The 25,470-nt window shown below is 41.9% G+C and overlaps 3 protein-coding genes across 25 annotated transcripts in view; 1 reads left to right on the forward strand and 2 right to left on the reverse strand.

The window, feature by feature from the left end:
- Nucleotides 1–25,470, forward strand: part of Ppfibp1 (PPFIB scaffold protein 1) — a 288,979-nt gene that overhangs the window by 75,287 nt on the left and 188,222 nt on the right. The gene's annotated exons all lie outside the window — the stretch shown is intronic.
- LOC143641638 (uncharacterized protein C12orf71 homolog) lies at nucleotides 12,358–12,909 on the reverse strand. The gene has a single exon (XM_077109263.1). It carries the CDS (start codon nucleotides 12,907–12,909, stop codon nucleotides 12,358–12,360), a length of 552 nt encoding a protein of 183 aa, XP_076965378.1.
- On the reverse strand, nucleotides 21,485–22,870 carry LOC143641639 (uncharacterized protein C12orf71 homolog). The gene is made up of 2 exons (XM_077109264.1): nucleotides 22,169–22,870; nucleotides 21,485–21,727 (listed from the first exon to the last, which is right to left on the reverse strand). The coding sequence occupies exons 1-2, from the start codon at nucleotides 22,868–22,870 to the stop codon at nucleotides 21,485–21,487; spliced, it is 945 nt and encodes a 314-aa protein (XP_076965379.1).

Consider the following 25,470-nt stretch of genomic DNA (forward strand, 5'->3'; position numbering starts at 1 on the left):
ACAAAAAAACAAAACAAAACCAACAGAAAACCCAAACAATTACTGATATTTCCAGTGTCAACTAAAAAACCGTCTAGGGCTGGGGTTGTAGCTCAGTGATAGGGCACTAGTCTACTATGTATGAGGCACTGGGTTCAATCCTCAGGACCACATAAAAGTAAATAGATTTTAAAAAGTATTATGTCCATTTACAACTAAAAAAATATTTTTTAGAAAAATAGTCGAGTTATTAATGGCTGACCCAAAGTCCCCAGGTGACTATCTTCATGACTGTTTATAGGGTTTGCTCTGTGTGCCAGGGTCACCCAGTGGACAAAATGGCACTTATTACCAAGATAGCTGAAGTCATGTCAAGCTGGATCTCTGCAGTTGTCTGCATTGGTCTTGTCAAGGCCTAGATTGGAGCACCTGTGTGATTGAGGTAGTTAAAAAATCAAGTCTCAAAGACAAAATAGCCACAGTGGTCTTACAAGAGAGAACAGCAGAGGCCTTCCCTGACCCACAATACCCGCTGGCTTGTTGGACTCCTTTTCCCTCCTTTCCTTGGTAGCCAGGAGACTAGCCAGCTCTGTGCAAAACCAGAGGGACAGAGGATACCAACTACTTCCACCAAAATGTTACAGGTTCCAGTGGGTGTTTTTTGTTTCCTTACTTTGTGGCGCTATTGAAATCCTCAGAATAGAGCTGAAAACAAAACAAAATAAACAAAGAAACCAGTGTACATGACTGGGTTTTTGTTGTCTTTCCCTAGGTGTAATCAGATGTTGCTGGTGTGTGTGTGTGTGTGTGTGTGTGTGTATGTTTGTATGGTAATTTTGGTCCATAAAGTCACTATGAACCCTGAATTACAGAGTACTTCTCTTAGGGGAAGTATAGAATTAGTCCTGCCCACCTCAGGTCATGTGTTTGTTAACTCATCAATACATAACCTTGTTTTATGGGTGTTTCTGTTTAGACACTCATATTTAACTATTGAATCATTAACATGGACCTCATGGCCACCTGCACTATACAGTGCACGCCTGAATGAAGTTTGTCTAACATGTATTTTGTCCCTGAGGTACAGGGCAGCCTTGCCCTAGGAACATTGGATAGCATTTGAGTACTATGCTTGAAGGCTGTGTTAAACTGCAAAAGTTTCAACAAAAAAACTCAAAAATGTGAAAAACATGACACAGGATAATAGACTGTGAAAAGGACACATAGAATATGAGGGCTGAGCATTGTGTTGTTCTACCTCAACTGGGAACATGTGTGAGAAACTCCATGTATGTCTGAGAGTGACCATGAAAACACCTTTGTAGTGTGAACTGGGGATTGTAAATAAATTTTAGCAAGCAGGCGAATCCACAAATATTGACTGTATAAGTAAAGTGATTCCACTTAGTGTGTCAGGAAACCTCCTCCATCTAACTCTACAGTTCATGTAGAAAATCAATCATTGAAGGCAAAAAGGCGTTACAAGCTGGTATAGCTAAACCAATTAATGTCCCAAGTACATTTTTTAATGGACTCACATAAGTGAAGACAGTCAAGGAGAATTTGACCAATAAATTATTATTTGTTGCTGTACAAATGGTAATTAGCAATACTACCAGGCTTTGGATAATACCAAAGATCAGAAATAGTAGTGTCTTAGAGCTGTTGTAGTTTGAGGGTACCACAGCTGGGCCTGAGTGGAATAGAGAAGTACCATCAACCATATTGAGAAAATGATTCTGTAAGGAGAAAACTACTTTTGGGCCAGGACTGCATCTGACTCCTCCTTCCATCTTGCCATGGAACCTGATTGGCAGGGTTTTTCCTCTGACGTTCTGGCTGCCAACTTTAATGTACTCCAGTCCTGTCCTAATACTGCTGTTTTTAGAAAATTCTCTCTAGAACACAGTTTCGGGCATCCCAGTCTCTTGATTTTGCCTCTACCCTGGCCCAGGTTAAATTAAAAATTCCTTAATTATCTAGCTTCATCCTTCCACTACAGACTCTTGTTTCTTAGCATTGCACTGAAATATACCTTTTGCTCAAGCCAAGCTGGACTTTTTACACTTTTCAAAGTCTGCCTTTTAGGACTTCTGGACTCTGCATAGCCTTTTAAATTCAAAAGAGAGGATCACATACTAGTTTTTGCTCTGGCAGTTAGGAATATATGGTTATTCTTTTATTAGCTAGCTTTGTCTATTGTACAAAACTGCACTCTTCTACCCAGGAAACATCTACACTATGCTACCTCCATCTGCTCCAATAAACATCTAGAGACTAGTGTAATGAGTAGGAGCAAGTTAACTGTTATGAGAGGAATTAACATTCCATTTTAGATATTATCTGTTTAAATTATTTCCTGCAGATTAACTTTTCATTTCACCAAATATTTATTGTGGAGATTCTATGTACAAGCAACTGGACAGAGGCTTTGGATCATGCAAAGATAAGCAGAACATAGGGGCTTTTCTAATGGGATAGAAAGATGTTAATGTGCATTTTTTTAAGACCACTATAAAATCTACATTGGCACACATAAAAATAATGCTGTGGTGGCACAAAGAGGGTGAAATTAATTCCAACCTGCTGTGATCTACTGAGAGGCTTGAGTTTAACCTGACCCTTGAATGATACATTTGAGAGTAGAGGAATAGCAGCGCAGACTGGAGAAGTAGCATGTTAGGGTAGTAATTAGAAGAGGGAATCACAAAAGCAAAGGCACTGAGGTAGGAGGAGACAGGAAGTTAGTGCTGTGAAGGTTCTGGAGGGTTAGGGATGAGGCATGGGTATTATGAAATAAGACTGGAGAAGTGTGACAGGATCCAGTCACACTATTAATTCCACTTTGTTGGAATTAATAGTTGTTAGGTGCTTTGGCAGATTTTTACAACAAAGGAATCATGGTGCAGCAACCAGCAGCAGCTAGAATTTGTAAGCACTTCCTGTGTGCCAGATACTTTTACTAAATACTCATTTTTACCTTTTGAGGTTAATGCTGTTGGTATTGCAATTTAATAGATGAGGGGACAAAGCCCAGAGAGGTTACATAACTTCCTCAAGATTCATAACAATAAGTGATGGGCTTGGGATTGAGGCCCAGGAAGTCTTATATAAGAACTTGGGTTTTAACCTGGATTCAAAACATGAGATTCAGTAAGTCTCTCAACTTTCAGTTATTTGCAAAGTGTTCAGTATATATGAATGTGTACTCTTGTTTAAGAGAGGACCTGAAGCTTTAGTCATTAATAAGTAAATAGCATACACTGTTGTTAAAGACCACAGCACAGAGGGGGTACCCTCTCTCCCTCTCACAAGTCCCCAATGTAGACAGTACAGGATCTGGGGGCTCTAGGCCTGAGGTTGGAAGAAACACAACAATCTAGTAGTGCTCAAAATAAAAGGAAATGTCAAAACAATTTGCAGGAATAATTAGTATTATAAGTGTCGGGCTGTTCCTGATTTGTGAGAAACAAAATGTGTATATATAGTAAGTGCTTTTCAAGGTAGACATAAGACATTGAGGCTTTGAAACTGATGATAATTTGAAAGGGCAGGGGACTTGCCTCCCTACTGGCTAAAAATCGTTCTTTTTAAATCTCAACAAAAGCTAAATAAACTCCTTCAATCTTGGTGCTAGTCTGCTCTTGTCTGGACCATTTTGCCTTTTTACAGTTAGGACTTGAGAGATAAGTACTTACTAATCCGTGAGACCGAAAATTCCTTACAGTCAAGGAATCCAAAGGTAGGCAGGTCCCAAAATGAATCAGTGAAGCCATATTAAAGAACTGCCCGATTTATATCACTTGAAATCAAATTAATGTCCATGTCTTCATGTTTTAAATATAAAATGTTTTTATATTTTAAATATGTATATCTAAAATATTGTCACACAGGTGGAGCAAATACATTTTGATAGCAGAGATGTGGATTCTTTTACTAACTGAAGCTTTTTGTAATATTTTCCTCATCTTTGCTTTCTGATTTTTCTCTCCATGTTTGTATTTTTTCCCTAGACTACTTGGAAGTAAGTTTCAGGTATCATGACACTTTACCCTTAAATACTTCATCCTAAATTTCCTAAGAACAAAACACATTCTCTTATATAGCCATAATGTTATTGCACCCAATAAATATTCAGTCATGTTATCTATTAATAAACATTTGATCTTATCTAATGCTCAGCAGGCATTCAGATTTTACCAATAATAGCAAAAATGTCCTTTACCTGTAGTCTTGTCTTTGTTTGCTTTGTGGGTTTGATCAAGGGTTTGGTTTGCTGGACATGGTGATGCAAACCTATAATCAATCCCAGCTACTCAGAGGCTGAGGCAGGGAGATCACCAGTTAAGAGACAGCCTGGACAATATTGTAAGACCTAGGTCTGAAATTTAAAACAAAACAAAACAAAACAAAACAAAAACCTGTCAAAAATCAGAGATAGTAATCAGTTGTCATGTCTTTTTAACCTCTGATATGACCTGTGTTGTCTTCCTGCCTCTTATGCTTCTTCTTATGTTACATGACATTAACATGTTTGAAAAGTCTAAGACAGTTGTCTGATGCAACGTCCTGTAACCTCAATTCATCTGACTGTTGGTGTCCTCATGACTAGATTCAGATCAAACACTTTTAGCAAGAATGCACTGCTTTGCTCAGAAGGTGTATGATACTGGCTAGGCCAAGTTTACTCACTTGCCTAACCTGCTGTTATTCATCAGACCTCTCCATTGTAAAGATGCCTAATCCCCTGTAGAACTAGAAGGTAACCTGTGGGACAGTTCTTGGATCTTGCGCATGTACTGTCCCTTGACAATCATTTGCCCAGTGGCTTTGGCACCCAGTTTTGATCCTTACGCGGATCAGTTATGTTGGTTGTTCCAAGATGGTACTAACAATATCTGAAGTCACTTTATTCAAGAAAAAAATTTCCTTTCCACTGCTAGGAAACAATCTAGGCCTCAAAGACAGAGTGCAGTAGAGTTGATAAAAATGAAACTTGAGAACAAACATCTAGACATATATTAACCACTAAGATGTCTGAAGCATTTTCTTGTTCTTTGTAAGGGAATAGACAGGGAAGTCGGAGTCGGGGTGAATGAGAACATATGCTCTGGTCCTATACATTTATTTAAAATAATAAATCTTCATTGATGCGGATGAGAAAAGCTAGGTAAATTGCCATTCTTATTTCTCCTAGACTGAGAGAATTCACCAGTAATGAGATGTTAAAATTTAAATTTAAAATTTTCTTTTAAAAGCCACAATCTAAAAAGAACCCCACTTGAATATACCTAGTTCTCTATCAGACCTATTGTATTGAAATCCAATAAGCATTAAAACCATATAATTCCTTTGAAAGCTGAGGGGAAAAAAGGAAATTGTTTAGTAAGGAGACTTCTTGATCTATGCTAATAATCTTTTGGGGAGTTTATACTTAGGCCTTTGTACTCATTCTGCTGGTGATGGGTTCATTCAGTGAGTGTTATCAGATGAGGATTTTCTTTCACCTTTGAAAGCAAAGCATTGTACTATATTTGTTGGGGTATTAGGGGATAGTAGAAAATATTGATTCCAGGCAATGCTGTATAAAACCTACACATTCAGCTTGAAATTAGAGACTATCCTGCATGCTATAAAGTTCCTTTACTTGCTTTTTTACAATGAGAAGACTTATATTTTGTTTCTTGTTTTTGTGGTGCTGGGATCTAACCCAGGGCCTCATTCATGCTAGGCAAAGTGCTCTACCACTAGCTACGTACCCAACTCAAGACTTCTATTTTTGAAACAACAGTTCCTCCTAAGTAAACAAAACTGTTCTTTAATCTCAAAGTAAAGCTCTTAGCACTTTCTAGGAATGAATTTATAATTTTCTTTATTTTTCTTTCCATTACTCTGAAAGAGGATTTTAGAAGTTCTTGTGTCCGTATAGATTAGGTCTTGTGCATATTCTTTTTTTTTTTTTTAAGATAGAGAGAAAATTTTTTAGTATTTATTTTTTTTAGTTATTGGCGGACACAACATCTTTGTATGTGGTGCTGAGGATCGAACCTGGGCCGCACACATTCCAGGCAAGCGCGCTACCGCCTGAGCCACATCCCCAGCCCACCTGTGCATATTCTTGAGCCGTGTATTCACATATCTGTTTAAGTCTGGAAAAAAGATTTTGCACCTATTTTACAGATATGATTCAATGCTACATTTTCTTTTCTGGGATTCTGCGAAGCAAAAATCAGCATGACACAGGTAGATTATGATGTATTTATATTAGCCATCCCAATTCTGAATACCCGCTACATTTGATTGATAAATTCCCTTGCTCATTCTGGCATATTATAGTATCATTATGGATTCTAGATTATGAATATTGAAGTTAATACCCAGCTAATTCAAGCAGCTGAGCTGATGGTCTTCAGGGTTGAGCCTCTCACTTGAAGGAATGATTTTACTTTTTACTCATGAGATAGTGAATCCCAGAATTTATTGGTTAATTTGATTAGCATGTCCTTGGCAATTACATCATTCTTGAGAGACTGAAAATTATGGTGAAGCAGTTCTTTTTTAGTGATCACTTCCAATTTGCTCTCAGTCTTTTTGACACTTGCACTGGCCTCCTCCAGCTGCAGCCCCCACCCCATGTGTGTGACACCAAGCACAGGACTTTGTTTGACACACAACTCAGCTTCATAATATATCTGACACTAAAATGAATAAGGAGGTACTGAAATGTTTCCTATTTTAAAATATTTTGTCTTTCTTTCTGATATGGGGCATTTAACCCCCTGGGGTATTTAAGGCATACTTTATAATAAAGGTTAAATCATAGGGACAGGTTCATACCTGTCAGGTTTATACAACATGGAAAAATAAACTCAAATATGTAAAAAGTCTTACTAAAGAACAGGACTTCTTATTCAATGTAGGAAATCTTCTTGATAATAATTATCATCATTATTATTTTGGTACAGGGGATTAACCCCTGGGCTCTTAACCAGTGAGACACGTCCCTAGTCCTTTTTTTTTTTGTACCCAGGATTGAACTCAGGGGCACTCCACCACTGAGCCACATCTCCAGGCCTATTTTGTATTTTATTTAGATACAGGATCTCCCTAAGTTGCTTAGCACCTCGCTTTTGCTGATACTGGCTTTGAACTCGCGATCCACCTGTCTCAGCTTTCTGAGTCACTGGGATTACAGGCGTGTGCAACCATGCCCAGCTCCTATTTCATTTATCTATCTATCTATCTATCTATCTATCTATCTATCTATCTATCTATCTATCCATCCATCCATCCATACATACATACATACATACATACATATATACATATATACATACCAGGGATTGAACTCAAGGGCACTCAACCACTGAGCCACATCCCCAGCCCAATTATTTTTTTATTTTTTATTTTTTTGTATTAGAGACGGGGTCTAACAGTTGCTTAGCACCTTGCTTTGCTGAGGTTGGCTTTGAACTCAGGATCCTACTGCCTCTGCCTCGGGAGCTGCTGGGATTAAGAGGGGTGTGAAACTTTGCTTGGCTCTCAGTTATTTTTAACTGATATAACATAATAATTATACATATTAAGGGGTACAGTGTGGTAATTTGATACATATATAAATAATGAGTAATGCTCAAGTCAGGATAATTAGCGTTTACATCTCCTTAAACATCATTTTGTTTTGTTTTGTTTTGGGAACCATCAACGTCCTCTCATCTATTCTAGTTCTTAATTGTTTGTTCTTGTTGTTTATAAAATATATAATGAGGGTTGGGGTTGTAGCTCAGCGGTAGAGCGCTTGCCTAGTATGTGCAAGGCGCTAGGTTCGATTCTCAGCACCACATAAAAATAAATAAACAAACAAATAAACATATTGTGTCCAACTACAACTAATATATATATTTTACATAATATATATCACATATATAATTTTTGTAAAATACATAATTTACATATATATAATATATGTAATATATATGTAAATTATATAAAATAGATATAATTTATAAAAACATATAATTTTTGTAAGCTATAGTCACCTTGCTCTGCTATAGGACAAGAGAACTCCTTCCTCCTGACTGTATTTTGATACTGATTATACAACCTCCCTCTATCCTTCCTTCTCCTACCCTTCCTACTCCTCTACTAATCAATCACTCCTCTAGTTTCTTCTTTTGGGAGCTCAGCATATTTTAGCTTCCACATATGAATAAGATCATGCAGTATTAACCTATCTATACATGACTTAGTTTTTACTTTGGACACTCTTTGAGTCATATCTCCATCCTTTCTCATTTTTGATTTTTTTGAGACAGGGTCTCACAAGGTGCTGAGGCTGGCTTTGAACTTGTGATCCTCCTGCCTTAACCTCTGGAGGAGCTGGAATTACAGTCATATATCACTGTACCTGGTTTGGACAGTTTTAAAGTGATTCATTTTGGTTGAATTTTTTTAGAGCTTGACTTAATTACTAGAGAAAGAGCTAAAATAATAACAAAACTCTGGTTGCAGGATCTCTGAGGTCAGGAGACTCCATCTTTCTTTTAGACCTATTATCGTATTCAAAAGCACTGTAACAGTTCCATGCGTATTTGTTGAATATGTGTATTTGTTAAATTTGCAAATGAGGTTTTAAATTCATTTGTTCTCAATAGGCTTCTCAATCTGCAGTTCGTCCTATCATTTGATCTTCTTCTGATGGCCATTTTTCTCTTTTCTTTTTCTTTTTTTTTTTGTACCAGCGATTGAACCCTGGGGCACTCCACCAATGAGCCACATCTCCAGACCTATTGTTTTTTATTTAGAGACAGGATCTCCCTAAGTTGCTTAGCACCTCACTTTTGCTGAGACTGGCTTTGAACTCGCGATCCACCTGTCTTAGCCTCCTGAACCACATCCCCAGCACTTTTTAAATATTTTATTTAGTGTTGCTAAGTTGCTAAGTCCCTCGATAATCTGCTGAGGCTGGCTTTGAACTCTTGCTTCAGCCTTTCTCCTCATTACTCTTAACCCTAGACATCAGTCACTTTTGATGTAAGGAAAAGCAACTCAATTTAAATTTGTTGTGTTTCACTTATAAAGAATTGTTTAAAAAAATTTAAGAGCTGTAGGATGTATTGAAAGCATTTTGAAGAATTACATAGAGCCAGAGAGACAGATTACTGTGGACTAGGCACTGTGTTTGAATTTCAGTCTTTAGGTAAAATAGATTTATAGGAGAACTGGAAAGTACAAGTCATGCTGTGGGGACCAGAAGAAAGGGCATATAGCCAACTTTACCTAGAGTGACCACTGTTGGTCTACAGTAACCCTAGATCAAGTACTTGAATGATGAGTTGCCCAGGCAGTCTGGGAAAAGAGAAGGAAATCTCAGTAATTTTGTGTGATGGTCTGTGAGAAGCGAGAGTGTCCTCTAGGGGAATTGGGTGAGTAGAGATTAAAAACAGATGTGGAAGAAGAGAAGGGCAGGCATTGTGCATGTGACTAGAGGTGGTGACACGCCACACTTTGGGAATGAGGCACACAGAAAGGATGAATATTAGGGACAAGTGTGGTGATGGAGCTGCAGGTGTTGGTGAAGTAAAAGAGCAAGAAGGCGGAAGGGGAGGAGTATATTGAAGTGATCTAGTGGAAAGGGATAGAGTTCTCAGATAGGTGGGGAAAAGACAAATCTGGCTTTGAAGAGACTCGTGTGACCTTGGGCACTGTATTGGTCAAAGGGCCCTGTTCTTTGATCTTTTTCATCCCCTTTCTGTTGTCTTTCCTGGGCCATATCAGCCACACGTCTCTCACATGTGTGATTAGCCAGACATGATCTCACCTCCACTCCCATGTATCTGGCAGCATAAAGTCCTCTACCTCTAACTACCATATTGCTACCTTAGGGAGCCTCATGTATGAAAACCTTGAAAGTCACCCTTCCTATACTGAATTTCTTCCTCAGCATCCTCTGTATGCCTCCTACAGACTACTCTCACATACAACCATTTATGGTCATATGTTTACGTGGGTTTAACTCTTAAATAAAGAGCTCTTTGAGCCCAAAGATCTAGGCATCTTTTTTGGTATGTTAAGGTTAGTAGGGCTTCAGACATTTCTTTGTGCTCAATATTTGGGGAAGGGAGGGAGGAAGGAAATGAGAGGTTGGGATTGAGGAAAGGAAGGCCTTTGAGAATAAGCACTCATATGTTTTTCACTTGAACTCTGAAGGTCACACAGGGTGGTAATAGAAGCTGGAGGAGGAGGACCTTTGGGGGAACCTGGGTGAGTGAGGAAGATGACGGTGAATTGGCAACACAGGAAGAATCAGAAGAATGAGTCAAGCTTCCTAAAAGAAGTTGACTGGTAGAGGGAATTTTAATGACACTTGCGAAGGGATTTCAGAGACAACCTCACAATGGATTGAGGGAGTACTTGGTTAAATCAAGTTCTGCTGAAAGAAACCTAACCTTGGAAAAATGGCTTCAATGAGAAAAATAGCTTAAGGAGAGTTGACTCCAAATCTCTCCCTTAGATACTCCTTAAATCAAGACTAATGGAGAGATCCTCAGGCACATGACCACCACCACCACCACCAACAGCATGTATGAAGTGCCTGCTTTGTCTGATTCGTTCTCCAAAGAACCCTGTGAAGTCTGTGGCCCCATCTGCCTCAAGAATGAAGAAAGGCAGGCTTAGGGTGGTTAAGCAGCATTCCCAGCCCTCATCTTTCTCCTCTTATGTAGGCCACTTATGCCAGCCAACTTGCTAGAACTGACCAACATGCTAGAACCAGTCCGGTGCTCTAGGAACATCACAGCTGCTTTTTTGGGGGTGCTGGGGGAGGTTACCGGAGATTGAACTCAGGGGCACTCGACCACTGAGCCACATTCCCCAGCCTTATTTTGTATTTGCCATTGCTGAGGCTGGCTTTGAACTCATGATCCTCCTGCTTCAGCCTCCAGAGCCTCTGGGATTCCAGGCATGTGCCAACATGCCTGGCACACAAGTGCTTTTTGAGAGTCTGAAACACTGTTGATTCCCTAGTGACTTGCTGCCCACTGCCAATTGCTCAAGAATCAGAAGTTCCTCTAAAACCATCCTGCCATGTGGGAATCTGATAGGTGTCCTGCTGCGTTGTGGCAGTGGGAAAATGAGTTAATGATAAAAAAGAGGATAAAATGTATGAAATAATAAAATAGATAAAATGGGGGCAAATATAGTATGAAATATAGTATGGTGGGAGAGAGAAAAATTATGCCTTCTGTTTAGGAAGCATAATGACACCCAAAATATCCTGAGAATGAATTTCAGTTTTCTAGACAACATATGCACCTTTTTTTTTTTTTTTTAATTTTTTGGTTAACCAGTCAATGGACCTTCATTTTATTTATTTGTGCGCTGTGCTAAGAATCGAAACCAGTGCTTCACACATGCTAGGCAAGCACTCTACCACTGAGCCACAACCCTAGCTCCCAACATAGGCACTGTTAGCCTAGGCCCATATGTTATGATGGAAGTAGAGGATGATGTGTATAATATTTATTTTGTTTATTGGCAAAACATAAAACTATGGGGACTATTCAATAGGGGCAAAATTTTAAAAATCTGGGGTTATAGGTTGTAGCGATTCAAGGGATTCTTGAGGTTTGATTTTCTTCCCTCTAAGGAAATATCTTTTCTTTGGCTCCAGCAGACTGGGGCTCTTGGTTGACCTTTCAGGGTGCCTTCTCCCAGGTAGGGAAGCGAAGAGCCGTGTCCTGAGCCAGTGAAAGATGGACCGGAAGTTCAGACAGGATGTGGTTTCTGTGATGGAAGATGTGTCAGTCTCCTTTGGCTGCCCTGCTGAGACTGAGGGAGTCTCTGCAGTGCCACACACCTCGCTTATCATCTGTCAAGAGAACACGCATGAGTTAGATACATGTAACCAGCAGCAGTGGAGTCAATATTTACTCATTTATGGAAACCTAATTTTTTAAATGAAGACAATGCCAACTGTAAATGCAGTTTTCAGTACTCTTTAATAATTAAACACACACACAGTTTTTTTGTTTGTTTCATAAATATCAGCCCTTCTCTTTCTTCCTTTCTTCTCATCTCCCTCAGTGCTCCTTGGCATTTCCCTTACATATCCTCCCCAGCTCCTTCCTTGTTACTCTTCTCTCATTCTTCATCTCCTTAGACACTGGGGTTACAACTGCTTCCTAGCAGGTAGAATGACTCCATGCTGTCCAACCTGGTACCCCCACTGGGTCTATCACTTGCTCTGCAGTGAGGCAGCTCTCTGCTCACTTCAGTAAGTTCAACTTTCTCAAGCCTGGGTAGCATTTCTAGAAATTGATTGACATTTTCATTTTCTGATGGTTTACCCTCAGGCAAGGCCTGACAAGTTTAATATTCTTATTGACTGACCTGATACATATTGAGAGGGAAGTAGCTGGAAGGTTGGAGATCTTCCTCCTGAGTAGATTGAGAGAGCACAGAGTCATCATCTGTATCTTCTTTCTGATTTTCTAGAAATGCCTTAAGCTTTTGCATTAGATTGTCCAGTTTGCAGAGAGTCAGTTTTGTCTTCTCCTGTGGCCACTTTCCTACCCACTGGTTGTCTCCATTTAGATCTAAATTAGATAGTGAGTCTTGATGATCAGAACCTATATCAACATCCCAGGCCAGTGAGATGGTTAGTTTGGAAAACATCTCTGGGTTGTCCTGAATTTGATCTCTTATCCCAACAGGCCTCCTTAAACTTTTAATCCCCCATGTCCCTTGGATGGGAGGGAGAAAGTGGCAGGAAAAACCTTCGGAAGTCAAGTCTTCACAGGAGGTTGTGTCTTCATAGGCAATGCTGTCCTCATAGGGGAAATAGCCTACAGAGAGGCTCAGGTTGGATTCAGATTCAGAAATGCAGTCCTCTTCATTAGTGCAGTTGCTATTGGAGGATGAGTCTTCCATGGAGGCCAAGGGCTCAAACACAGATCTCCCAGAACTCAGAGAACTTCAAAAGAAAAACACTTTAGATGATACTGGAAAATACTTTAGCAACAATTCCCATTGATTTTTCCATTTAGCACTATCCCACAGGCAGAAGAACATCCTTTGTTTGCACTCTTAAGTCAAGGGCAATTTTAAAGCTTTTCTTTTGAAACATTTTATTGTAAACTAACTCTTTGTACTAAACATCTCTACCAGCTACATCTCATCCTTTGTCTTCCTGAGATGGAAAGAACTGCCTGTCATGCTGGGCATGGTGACATATACCTGTGATCCTAGCTGCTTGGGAGGCTGATGCTGGAGGATTGAAAATTTAAAGCCAGCCTGAGCAACTGAGACACTGAGCCTGTCTCAAAATTAAAAATAGAAAAAAGGTCCAGGGATGTGGTTGAATGCCCCTGGGTTCCAAAACCAACCAACAAACCAAACAAACAGGAAAACAACAACAAAAAGAAACTACCTATCATGTAGTTGTATAAAATTTGAAAAATACAGAAAAGTGGGAGGATGTAAACTACCATCCTTAATTACAATAACCTTCAGTAAAAGAGTTTTATGGGTTTCCTTATCACTTTTCCTTTTTTCTCAATGTACATAAATGTATATTGCACATATATTCATACATATATTTATAGATGACACATCAAGATAAACTGAGATTAAATTTTGTGTCATAGCTTGTAAGAAATACATTCGTGCCTATTCTATAATTCTTAACTAGTTTCTCATTAGTGAGTCTTAGGTATTTAACTATTAATGATCATTAGGTTAGGTGATCAATGACCCTTATATTATTAAGACTATTAACAGTAGTCTTATTCATGACAGTAAATCCTCTCATTCATAAATATCTCTTTATAGTCCTAATGGTTGGATCATTAGACCAAAGATCACAAATACATTAAATTCTTATGGTAGTTGATACTAAATTACTTTCCAGAAAGAGTATAACTATTTCAATACCCATCCTCCCATCATCTCATGGTATCTTTAGTCCAGCATTTTTCATGATGCCCCAGCAAATAAGTGTGGAAGAGAATACATACATGTTGCAGACTCTGATACGACCACCTTTGATAGCCACCCACACAAAAAAGATACTGCCAACTCCTTTGTCATAAACAATATATGAGAAGTCCTTCAGATCCCTCGTTGTGGTGGCTAAAATGTCCAACTGTCAGAAGTTTGTGTTCTGAGACTGTTGGCTACCGTGGCAACAGAGGAACCAAATTAGAGCCATTAAGTGTGGAAGGAGAAAAAGGGAATAAAAAAGCTAAGTACCCATCCACTTTTAGTCAGTTTTTGTGTTGCTATGACCAAAATACACAATAACAAGAACAACATAGAAGAGAAAAAGCTTTTTGGGCCTCACGTTTTCAGAGGTCTCAGTTCACTGGCCAACTACATTGCTGTGTACTCAAAGCGAGGCAGCACATTATAGTGGGGGAAGAGCCCATGGTAGGAAAGCTGCTCAAGTGGTGGCAGAGAGAGAGACAGAAAGGGGCTGTCAGAAGAACAACTTTCCAGGCCGTCCCCCCATTCACCTATTTCCTCTAGTCTTGTCCCATCTGACTACAGTTCCCATTCAGTTAGTCTATTCAAATCAGCATGGACTAATTAGGTTACAGCTCTCATAATTGACTTCTTTCATCTCTGAATATTCTTACATTAATAGGAGTTTCTGAAGGAAATCTAGTACCCAAACCATAATATTCTGATCCTAGCCTCCTGTAGCTCATTTCCAGTCTCAAAATGCAAAGTGCTTTTAGATCCTATAGTCTCAACAGCTCTGGCATGGCCCTAAAGTCCAATTCAAGTCCAAAGGCTTTTCTGAGACTCAAGGCAAAGTTTTGGCTATAAGCCTCTGTAAAAGTAAAAAACCCAAGTTTTATATATCATTACAGTGGCACATAATAAACATTCAAAAAGGAAGGATGAGGAACCCCAAAAGAAGGTTTAGGGCCAAAACAAGACTGAAAACTTATTGGGCAAAAAAGATTCTCTAGCTCAGCATATAGCATCTAGGACACATGGCTGGGAGACATTGTTTCCAAATGAATTCCACAGCTCTGCCCCTTTAGCCTTGCTGGTTGTAGCACACATAGGTTTTTTTTAGCTGTAGCCCTCAGGTTTTCTTGTACACAGTCCATGTTAGTGGCATCTCTTGGTTCATGTAATCTCTTACTTCCTGGAATGTCCATTCAAAATTTGGCTTCACCTTTACAGCTGTGTAAGTTGAACTCTCAGGGACAGCCTGAGGGATAGGATGTGCCCCTCTTTTCCTGTTCTCCCATGCCTTCCGAAATCTTGGTGGAAGCATCCATTACCATATCTTGAGACTCTTGCATCAGTAGAACCAGCACCATGTGGATGATGCCAAGGTCTGCCTCCAGCTCATGCAATGCCTAGGGCCTCTGGGATCACAACTACAGTGGCCTGAGTGCATGTTTGGCTCTAACATGGTGAAATGACTTCCTAGACCCCCCCGTGTAAGCAGGTCCCCCATGATGTATTCTGAAAAGTGTTTCAACTTTTATATCCTACAGTCTGTAGGGGATTTAGTTCCTGAAATGCCATCCAGGTATCTCTCTTATCTTCTGTGTGCACAGTAGTTAGCATCCCTTTAAGCACACCTCTTTCATCCCAGCTTTACTTGCACTTTTGTGGCCAAATGCCAGTTTTTAAACTCCTTTAGTTGTGCTTCTATTCCTGATTCTCACAGTATTCCTGGTTAAAAGCTTCCTGCAATATCCATGCCACCAACCAAATGTTGTAGTGCCTTGAAATTTCCTCTGCCAGATTAATTTGTTCATTACTTTTAAATTTAGCATCACAAAATTCTTAGGACATGGGTAAAATATAGCCAAGCTCTTTGCCTGAATATAACAAGAATGACCCCTAGTACAATTGTGAGTCAAGTTCTCATTTCCCTCTGAAATCTCATGAGCACGTCCTCATTCTTATTTGCTTTCTAGTATACTGAACTAGTCTCACCTGTTAGGCTCCATTCACAACCTTCTAAGGATTGCATCTCTAGCCTTGTTAGAATTGCTTCTGCAATCCATTTCCAAAGGATTTTGAACCACATGGTCAGGATAGTTACAGCAATAACCTCACTTCTCGGTATCCATTTCTATTTCAGTCACCTGTTGCATTTCTGTGACCAAAATACCCAAGAAGAACAACTTAGAGGAGGGAACTTTTATTTGTGGTTTAAGGGTTCACAGGTCTCAGTGCATAGATGGTAGACTCATAACTCTGGGCTCAAAGCAAGGCAGCATATCATGTGGCAAGGGCCAGTGGCAGAGAATTACTCAGCTGATGGTGGTGTCAGGAATCAGAGAGTAGGAAGGGACTACAGAAAACGCAACCCTTGCCAGGCAAGCCACAAGAAAACCATATCACCCACCCTTGTACCAATTGCCAAGAGTTACCACTCAGTCACTCCATTCAAAGTAGAGTGGATTGATAATGTTGTACTCTCATTCTCTAATCTATTAACTACTTAATTCCCTTGCATTAACAGGAGCTTTTAGAAGTCATCTCATATGCAAAAAATAACACTTTTCCTTCCAAATACTTTGTACACATACTGTGAAGGGCTGAAGAGGGTCCCTCTCTAAGAGACAGGAGGAATGTGTGGGTGTATCACTTCCTTCCGGAAATGTGCTTTTCTAAGATGGCTCCTCTGTCTGACGAATTGAGAGCCTGTTTGGTGAAATGGATAGCAAAAGCCTATTATAAAACAGGGTGGTATATTTAACAAAAAATGTAAAAGTAATTTCAGGCAAAAATGAGGTTATATCATATAGCCTTGTTGGGAATGTGATAGGAGTACCAGAAAGGCATCCAAGGGCAGATGGTTTCTGACCCAAGAATTTCTGCGATTATGTAAGCTACTGAGGTGAAACAGAGGTAGGAATGTGGTGAGAGGCCACAGGTCAAGCAAGGGTGAGAAGATGAGAAATGACCTCTTGTATGGGGAAATGATGTGCAGTGTGGTATGTGGGTGGGTATCAGTGAGGAAATGAAGGCCTTCCCCCACTGCCAAGCGGCCTGGATTTTGTTCTCTCAGTCTGTAAGGATTGTGGTATCAGTTATCATGTACCTTCCTGAGGTACTCAAGATATATTGGAGGGTTGGACATGCTTTAAAAGACAACTTCCATCGGTTTGACTGTCTGCACATCCATGGTTGACCTAGTGGAAGTAGAAAGAAAGGATTTTTAGGGCAGGAGCCAGGCTGCAGGGGCTTGAAGGACCAATGGAGGAAAGCAAGTGGCAATAGTAAATGGGCTGTTGAGGAATGTCAGGGTGAGAAAGAGGGGAGGAGGAAGCTCTAGAGAATGAGTGTCCCTACCTCCTCCCCCAAATAAGGAGAGTTTAGGAATCAATAGAGAGGGAAGAAGTTCCAAATGGGATGCCGATCTTGGCCTGTGGGAAGGTGTGTTGTAGTCAGAGAAGCATATCATCCCTCCATGTCAGAGGGAAGCAAGCGACAGTGGGTGTGAAATGCTTGGAGCGGTGCAGAGTGGAGGGCTCCTGCTCCTTCAGATATTTTCAAGTAGGGCTTCTGCCATATTCCTGAAGTCGAAGTCATGTGTGTTTATACCATTTCTGTCCACCTATGCTCTGTGGTAGATGTCCATGTTCCCTTGTGCCCACATGCTATGTATCTTAACAACACCTTCAGTACCGCGAGGTGTTCTAGTCCTTGTAGAAGCAGAGTTTTTGTTTTCCTGGGGCACACCAAGGCTGTCAGCCCTCTTCTCTGGATCTACACCGTGGGATGCTGGTTGGTTGCTGATGGCATCACGGAATGAAATGGATCTTGACTGACTCACAGCTCCCCAGTGAGGCAGTCTGGCCCCTTTGGCATCCCTTTGCCACCTGGCCCCTTGACATCCCGGTGCAGTATTCAACACAGTCAAGGTAATTACCCCATGCAACGCCTTGCAAAGTTGCGTTTTGGATGTGCAACCCTTTGTGCATGGTGCGAACACTTTCGGCCTATTCTCTTAGCCAGATGATAGTGTATGACGTTTGTAAGCATGGCCACCATGCTGTATGCCAGCCCTCCAGAACTTAGTGGTCTGAGGGTACCAGTTTGACAATTTCAGAGAGCAGAGCAGGATAGCATCTCATTTTCAGTCCCCACAGTAGTGGGATCGTCCCTACAATACTCCCATCTCTTTGTGAGAACCACTCTCTTGGTGAAAAATCATTTGTAGCAGATCGTGTGCTAAATGACATCAGTCTGGGGTTGGGAGGGCGGGAAGTGTATGTGAACACATTGTTTGTTGTTGATTTGATTTTCTGTACGTATGTGTTTTTTTTTTTTTTTCAATTTTTGAATTTGTTTCAGTTGGCTGTACATGACGTTAGAATGCATTCATGCGCATTGATAGATCATACATAGATGGGATGTAATTTCTCATTTTTCTGGGTGTACATGTTGCAGAATCATATTGGTCATGCAGTCACATATACATACAGTAATAATGTCTGTGTCATTCTACTGTCTTTCCTTTCCTCACATCCGCTCCCCTTACCTCCCTACACTTCCCTCTACCTAATCTAAGGGAACTCTATTTTTTTCCAGTGGGCCCCCACCCCCTGCCTTGTTGTGAATTAGTAGCCACATATTATAGAAAAGATTCGGCCTTTGGTTTTGTGGGATTGGCTCATTTTGCTTAATATGATGTTCTCCAACTATAACCATTTACTGGCAAATGCCATAATTCTACTCTTCTTTCAAGGCGAGTAAGATACCATTGAGTACATATACCACATTTTCTTGATCCCTTGATTTATTGAGGAACACCTAGGTTGATTCCTCAGAAAATTGGGAACGGAACCATTATTTGACTCAGCTGTTTCACTCCTTGGTTTATACCCAAGGACTTAAAATCTGCATAGGATAGTGATGCAGTCACATCAATGTTTATAGCAGCTCAGTTCACAATAGCTAGAGTATGTGTGCGGTTTTGATTGGTCATTCGTGTGCTAACGACCACACGGTATGGTTTAAAAATAATTGTCGATCTTGAATCGCCAGTGGTCATGTTGATGTCTTTTTCAATACTGTCTATGTACAGAAGGTCTTTCAACCATTCGGGTTTTTTGGTTTGTTTGTTTGGGGTGTGTGTGTGTGTGTGTGTGTGTGTGTGTGTATAAGTTGTTAATGAACACAATATCTTTTTAAAATTTATTTTTATGTGGCGCTGAGAATTGAACCCAGTGCCTCACCCATGTGAGGCAGGCGCTCTACCACTGAGCTACGGCCCCAGCCCTCAGCCATTCATTCTGTAAACCAACTATTTCTCCTAGGCATTGCTGGCATGAACCTCTTTTTAGGTTTGGTTGAATTCCTCAGGTTCTATGGCCAGGCTGTTGCGGGGTGGAGCCAGTTCCTTTATTATTACCTAGGTGAGAATTAAATGCCAATCATTTCAACTTTTGCCAGACATACACAGTAGATAGCCTTTCTTCTTTCATTTCCGAAGTTCAGGGTCAGCATACTCCTTACTGAGTCTCATGGTGACTCTTGCAACACCAAATCCAGGCAACCTTTTGAACTCTTCCATGTCCCTTGTAGAATATTTTCTGCATTGTTTCAAAAGAGTTGAAAAGAAGTGGCCACCACTGTGTACCCACCCGATGAGTGCGTGTCAAGTTCCTGGCCCTGTATCCTGCCACTTCTAGCAGCAGTAAGTAAGTTTTTAACCCAGCCTTGCTTCATCTATGAAATAGAGATAATGGTGTCTTCTTTGCAGAGTGTTTTGGACTCCAGATGTTGGTGAAGTCAGGGAGCCAGCAGAAGGCGAGGAGGGTGTTTGAGTGAGCCAGTGAAATGGGTTGGCGTTCTCAGAGAGGTGGAGAAGTGAGAAGTGTGGCTGGAAAGAGACTTGTCTGTGACCTTGAGCACAGACAGTATTTGTGGAAGGGCCCTGTCCTTTGATCTCTTCCAGACTTTGAAAATCAGTGTTCCCGTGCTGCATTATTCGTTTCTACTACGGACTACTTTGACCCACCACCGTTTATAGTCCCGTGCTTACATGGTTTTAACTCATTTTTCAAAAAAGCAATATTAACCCAAAGATACGGACATTTTTATCTATCTATCCATCCATCCATCCATCCATCTATTTATGGGGTATGTTAAGCTGGCGAGTTATCTGGCATTCCCTTGTGCTCAGTGTATGTGTCAGTAAGGGAGGAAGGGAGGGAGGGAGGGAGGGAGGAGCTAAGGAAGTTGAAGTCGAGGAAAGAAAGGCCTTTGAGACCAAACGCTCATGGGCTTTTCCAATGAACAGTGAAGGTGTCTCACAGGCTGGTAGTCCAAGCTGGAAGAGGGCGACCTTTGAGGGAACCTGTGGTGAGCGAGGCAGAGGATGTGCATTGGTAACACAGGGAGAGTCAGCAAGCAGATGGAGTCCAGGCTTCCTCCAAGAAGTTGACCTGTGGGGACAATTTTCATGACGCTTGCAAAGGAATTTCAGAGAGAACCTTGCAGTGGGTTGAGAGAGGACTTGGCTAAATCAAGGTCTGCCGGGGGTGGGGGGCGGTTGGGAACAAACCTTTGGTAAAATGACTGCAGTGGGAAAAATAAAAATAGCTCAGTGAGAGTTCACTCCAGATCTCTCTTGGAGAGAGAATCAAGACTAGTGGAGAGATCCTTAGGAACATGACCTCTGCCACCAGCAAGAAAGAGTATGTATGGAGTGCTTGCTTTGTCTCATTCACTCTCCCAACAACTGTATGAAGTCTGTGGTACCATCTCTCTCATCTCGTGAATGAAGATAGCCAGGCTTTTGAGTGGTTAATCAGCATTCCCAGCCGTCACCTTCCTCCTCTGTGGGCCATTTAGGCCAGCCACCTTGCGGGAACCAACCAACCAACGTGCCAGAACGTGTTAAAATGACTTAATAGAGTACGTCTGGTTCCCCAGGATCATCAGAACTGCTTTCTGAGTGTCCCAAACACTATCAATTGGAATGAGCTTCCCCTGTGCCTCCCTGTCTGCTGCCACTTGATCTAGACCCAGTAGTTCCACCAAATCCATCCTGCCATGTGGGAGTCTTGACAGGTGTCCTGCTGCCTTTGGCAGGGGGGAGATGAGTTGATGATAAGAGAAGATAAAATGCATGAAATAATAACACAGATGAGACGAGGGCAAATACAGTAAGACGGGATGTTGGGGGAGAGACACAGAATGCCTTTTGTTTAGGAATCATTCCTCCACCTGAGCGGTTCTGAGAATGCACACCACTCTCTAGACAACATATGTGGTTTGAACCTGGGCCCACGTTTTATGATGGAAGAGGAGAAAGATGTGAATAACCACAACATTTTTTATTGGGGGAAAAAACGTGAATAACAGCAACATTTTTTATTGGGGAAAAAATGTGAATAACTACAACATTTTTTTATTGAGGGGGGAAAAATCCTTAAAACTATGGGGACTGTTTGAATAGGGATTGTCAAAACATTTGAAATTCTGAGTACATAGGGTTTCCTAACTGGGGTGGGGGTGTTTACTGAGGTTGAATTCTCTGGCCTCTAAGGAAGCAGTGCTTCTTTGGTTCAAGCACATCAGGGTCCTTGTAGGCCAGGTCGGGGCGCCTTCTCCGCCGCAGGGAGGAGACCATCCGCTTTCTGAACCACTGGACAATGGATCGGACATTCAGACAAGATGTGGTCCCTGAGTGGGACCCCTCCGTTGACTGCCCTGATGAGACTGAGCGGGTGTCTTCAGTGTCTCTCTCCTGGCTTATCATCTGGCAAGAGAAGGAGGATGAGTTAGAAACGTGTGATGTCAGCAGCAATGAAGTCAGTATGTGTTCATTTAGGGAAATCCATTTCTTTCTCCTTACCCATTTAGCCCAACTGTAACTGTAACCTTTTAAGTACTCATTAATCGTTAGACAGTCAGACAGACACACATATACACACACACTTTTGTTTTGTAAATATTATCATTAGTCCTCCTCTTTGTTCCTCCCCCTCCCTTGTGTTCTCTCAGTGCTCCCTGTCATTTTCCTTATACCTCCTTCCCCAGCTCTTTCCCTTGCTGCCGTCCATCTGTCTTTGCTCATCTCTTGGTGGACTGGGTTCTACCTCTGCTTCACAGCAGGTAGAATAAGTGAGTCCGTGCTGTCCAACCTGGCACCCCCACTGGGCCTATCCCTTGCTCTGAAATGGAGGAGCTCCATGCTCACCTCAATAAGTTCATCTCCTCGCCTGGGTGAGATCTCTGGAAGCGGGATGATGTCTTCGGTATCTGGTAGTTTCCACCAGGGCCAGGCCTGACGAGCACCACGTTCTTGACAAGTGAGCTGATCCAACTGGGGAGAGGTACTTGTGGATGCCTCTAGATCCTCATCCAGAGCAGAATCAGAAAAGGTTTGATCGTCGTCGTCGTTGTCGCCGTCGCCATCATCATCATTATTGTCATCATCGTTGTTGTCGTCATCGGCATCGGCACGGGCACCGTGTTTGTCATGGTCATCGTGTTTGTCCTGGTATTCATCTTCGTCGCCTTTCAGATCCTCTCGATATGCATCAAGGTATCTCATTAGACCTTCCAGTTTCCAGAAATTCTGGTTTCCCCTCTCCTGTGGGTACTTGACCATCCTTTGGGGGTCTCCATGTGGATCTGGACTAGCTGGTGAGTCTTCGTAGCGGGAGCCCAGATAATCCTCCACGACCTGGACGATGGGCAGCTCACAAAGCTGCTCTGAGTTGTCATAAATTTGTTCTCGCCATCCCATGGGCAGCCTGCTTCTTTCAGTCACCCATGACTCTTGGACAAGAAAGAAGTAGCAGCAGGAAGAAACGTCTGTAGTCGAGTCTTCCGAGGAGTCACTGTCTGTCCAGTCGATGGTGTCCTCATCGGGGGTATAGCCTCCAGAGAGGCTCATATTTGATTTGGTTTTGGAAAATCCAAAAAGAAATCTTCCTCGTCAGCGCAGTTGCTGGTGTACGATGTGTCTTTCGTGGTGCGCAAATCCCAGTTCTGCCTCAATCTGGAAGCTTCAAAAGAAAAAAACCCTTGACGTAAGATATTGGGAAGAGATCATGCACTTTAGCAATAATTCCCACTCCTCTTCCCGTTCACAATTCTTGCGCTCTGTCAGAAGCTCATCCTGTGTTTGCACCCCCCAGTCAAGGGCAGAAGGAGCAGGCCTTTCTATTTGCAGTGTCTAATAACCCTCTGTACTGAGCGTCTCCTCCTGTTCCCTCTCACACTTTGTCTTGTTTTAGTTGAACGATCTACCTGTTATTCAAGATAGTTGAACAAGATTTGAAAAATACAGGAAAGTGTGAGGTTGAAAATAAAAATCTGATGCCTCGATCCAGAGGAAATGAGAGTGAGTACTATTCCTAGAAGAATTTGGTGGATTTCCTTATCATCTTTCCTTTTTCTTCACACACACATACTTGTATGAGTGTACATTTTACATACATACATACACACCCGTATACATTTGGAGTCACATCAGTAGAGAGCTTATTAAATGATAGCACAGCCAGCAAGAAACCCATGTATGACTGTTGTGTAGTTCTCAACCCTGTTCTTATTAACGCTACTTCAGCGATCACTTAGGTTACATGTTCACGGGTCCTTAACATTGTCTTATTGATGTCAGTCAGTACCTTTTATCTATCAAAGTCTGAGTGTCTCTGTCTTCATATTCCTATTTGTTGGATCAGTGGACCAAAGGCCACAAGTCTTACGATAGTTGCTACTAAATTTCTTTCTAGAAAGTATGGCTGTTTCAATGCCCATTCTCTCATCATCCAATGGCACCTTAATTCAGCATTTTCCTTTATGCGCCAGGCATGGAAGTGGGGAGAAGCACAGGCACAATGTCTATCCCCCCCACCCCCTCCGCGCGCGCCCGCACCCTCATACCCCCCCCCCACACACACCCACACACACAGACACACACACACACACACAGACACACACACACACACACACTCACACTCACATTGAAGATGAGTCTTGCTGAGCTCTGCGTGCTGCCCACACAAAGAGATGCTGCCAAACCCAGTGGCATAAACGAGCTGTCTGAAGTCCTGCAGACCCTTCTTCGAAGTGGCTTTAAACATCAACTGTTAGAAGCCTGTGTTCTAAGAGTGTTGGCTAACATGGCTGCCGTGGCAACAGAGGAACCTGTTGTCATAAGCATGGAAGGAGTTAAAGGTATACAAACCCAAAAGGACCTATGCCTTTATTTTCAGTTATTTTTTGCATTACTGCGACCAAAATACATATTCAGAACAACTTAGAGGCGATACAGTTTATTTGGGGCTCAGGTTATCAGAGGTGTCAGCATATGAAGGGCCACCTTCTTTGCTCTGGGTTCACATTGAGGCGGCACATCATGGGGACAGGACCCAGGATAGGAGAGGTACTCTACTGATGATGGGTTAGGAAGCTGACAGAGAGGAAGGGGCCCCAGGAAGAATAGCACTCTCAGGACACCCCTTCGGTAACCCACCACCTCCAGCCATGTCCCACTTGCCTCCAGTAACCACTCAGTCGGACTGATTAGGTTGTAGCTCTCAGAATCTACTCCTTTTCCTCTGAATATCATTGCAATAGCTTGAGCTTCTAGGGGACACCTCATATCCAGATCATCATATTCTACCCCTGGTCCCTAATAGCTACTGTCCATTTCACAGTTAAAAAGAAGTTCCTTTACAAGAGGCTCATCATTTTAGCAGATCAGCACTGCCAAAAAGTCCCCTCCGAGACTCCAGGCAAGATCTTGACCGAGAGCACGGGTAAAATCAAAACCAAATTTCCTACATCCAGTATGCAGTGGTACAGAATAAATATTCCCCTCTGCAAAGGGAGGAATATGGTTGTGGCAGAAAGAAGGGTTGTGGCAAAATGAACCCAGTGTGGCACACTGGTCACCTGTTTCTGAGAAAATCATCTGGGATACGTGGTTGTCAGATGTTATTTCGAGAGGGCTTTCTCGGCCTTGCCCCTTTAACCTGGCTGGTTGCGTGCACATGGGCTCCATTTAGACTTACATCTCTGTAGCCTCCAGGTTTTCTCAGCAGCCAGTCATGTGATTGGCATCTCTTAATTCCTGGTGTCCCCTTTCCAGCTTGAGCCTCAACCTTTCAGCTTCACACACGGGCTGCTTAGACGCAATCGGCAGGGCCTCTGGCTCTGCTAACACTCTGGCCTCCCAGACCCTTCATTTGAAATCTGGGTGGAATTGTCCATTGCCCCCTACCCTGAGCATCTGCATTCCAGAAGAAGCATTGCCACTTGAGTAAGGCCGAGTTCTGTTGCCAGCCTGCGCAGTACCTCAGGCACCTGGGATAATGACTGTTGCAGGTCCTGGGCAGCTGAACATGCTGAAAACAACTTCCCAGTCCCCTCTTTTGAAGCAGGTCATCCACATAATCTCTAAGAAATTTGCTTTCCTATACTCTGGACCTCTGGTGGGTATGGTCTTGCAGATTCCTGAGATGCCCTGCAGGTTTCCCTCCTGTC

Source organism: Callospermophilus lateralis, chromosome 4, assembly GCF_048772815.1.
Source record: "Callospermophilus lateralis isolate mCalLat2 chromosome 4, mCalLat2.hap1, whole genome shotgun sequence".
Classification (NCBI taxonomy): Eukaryota; Metazoa; Chordata; class Mammalia; order Rodentia; family Sciuridae; genus Callospermophilus; species Callospermophilus lateralis.

Bases quoted from the DNA above. Each gene is read 5' to 3' on its own strand.
- LOC143641639 (XM_077109264.1), bottom strand. From the start codon at position 22,870: ATGAGCCTCTCTGGAGGCTATACCCCCGATGAGGACACCATCGACTGG. The intron at 21,728-22,168 runs GTGAGCATGGAG...TTCTCTTGCCAG, and splicing joins GAGGAGATGAACTTATTGAG to ATGATAAGCCAGGAGAGAGA.
- LOC143641638 (XM_077109263.1), bottom strand. From the start codon at position 12,909: ATGGAAGACTCATCCTCCAATAGCAACTGCACTAATGAAGAGGACTGC.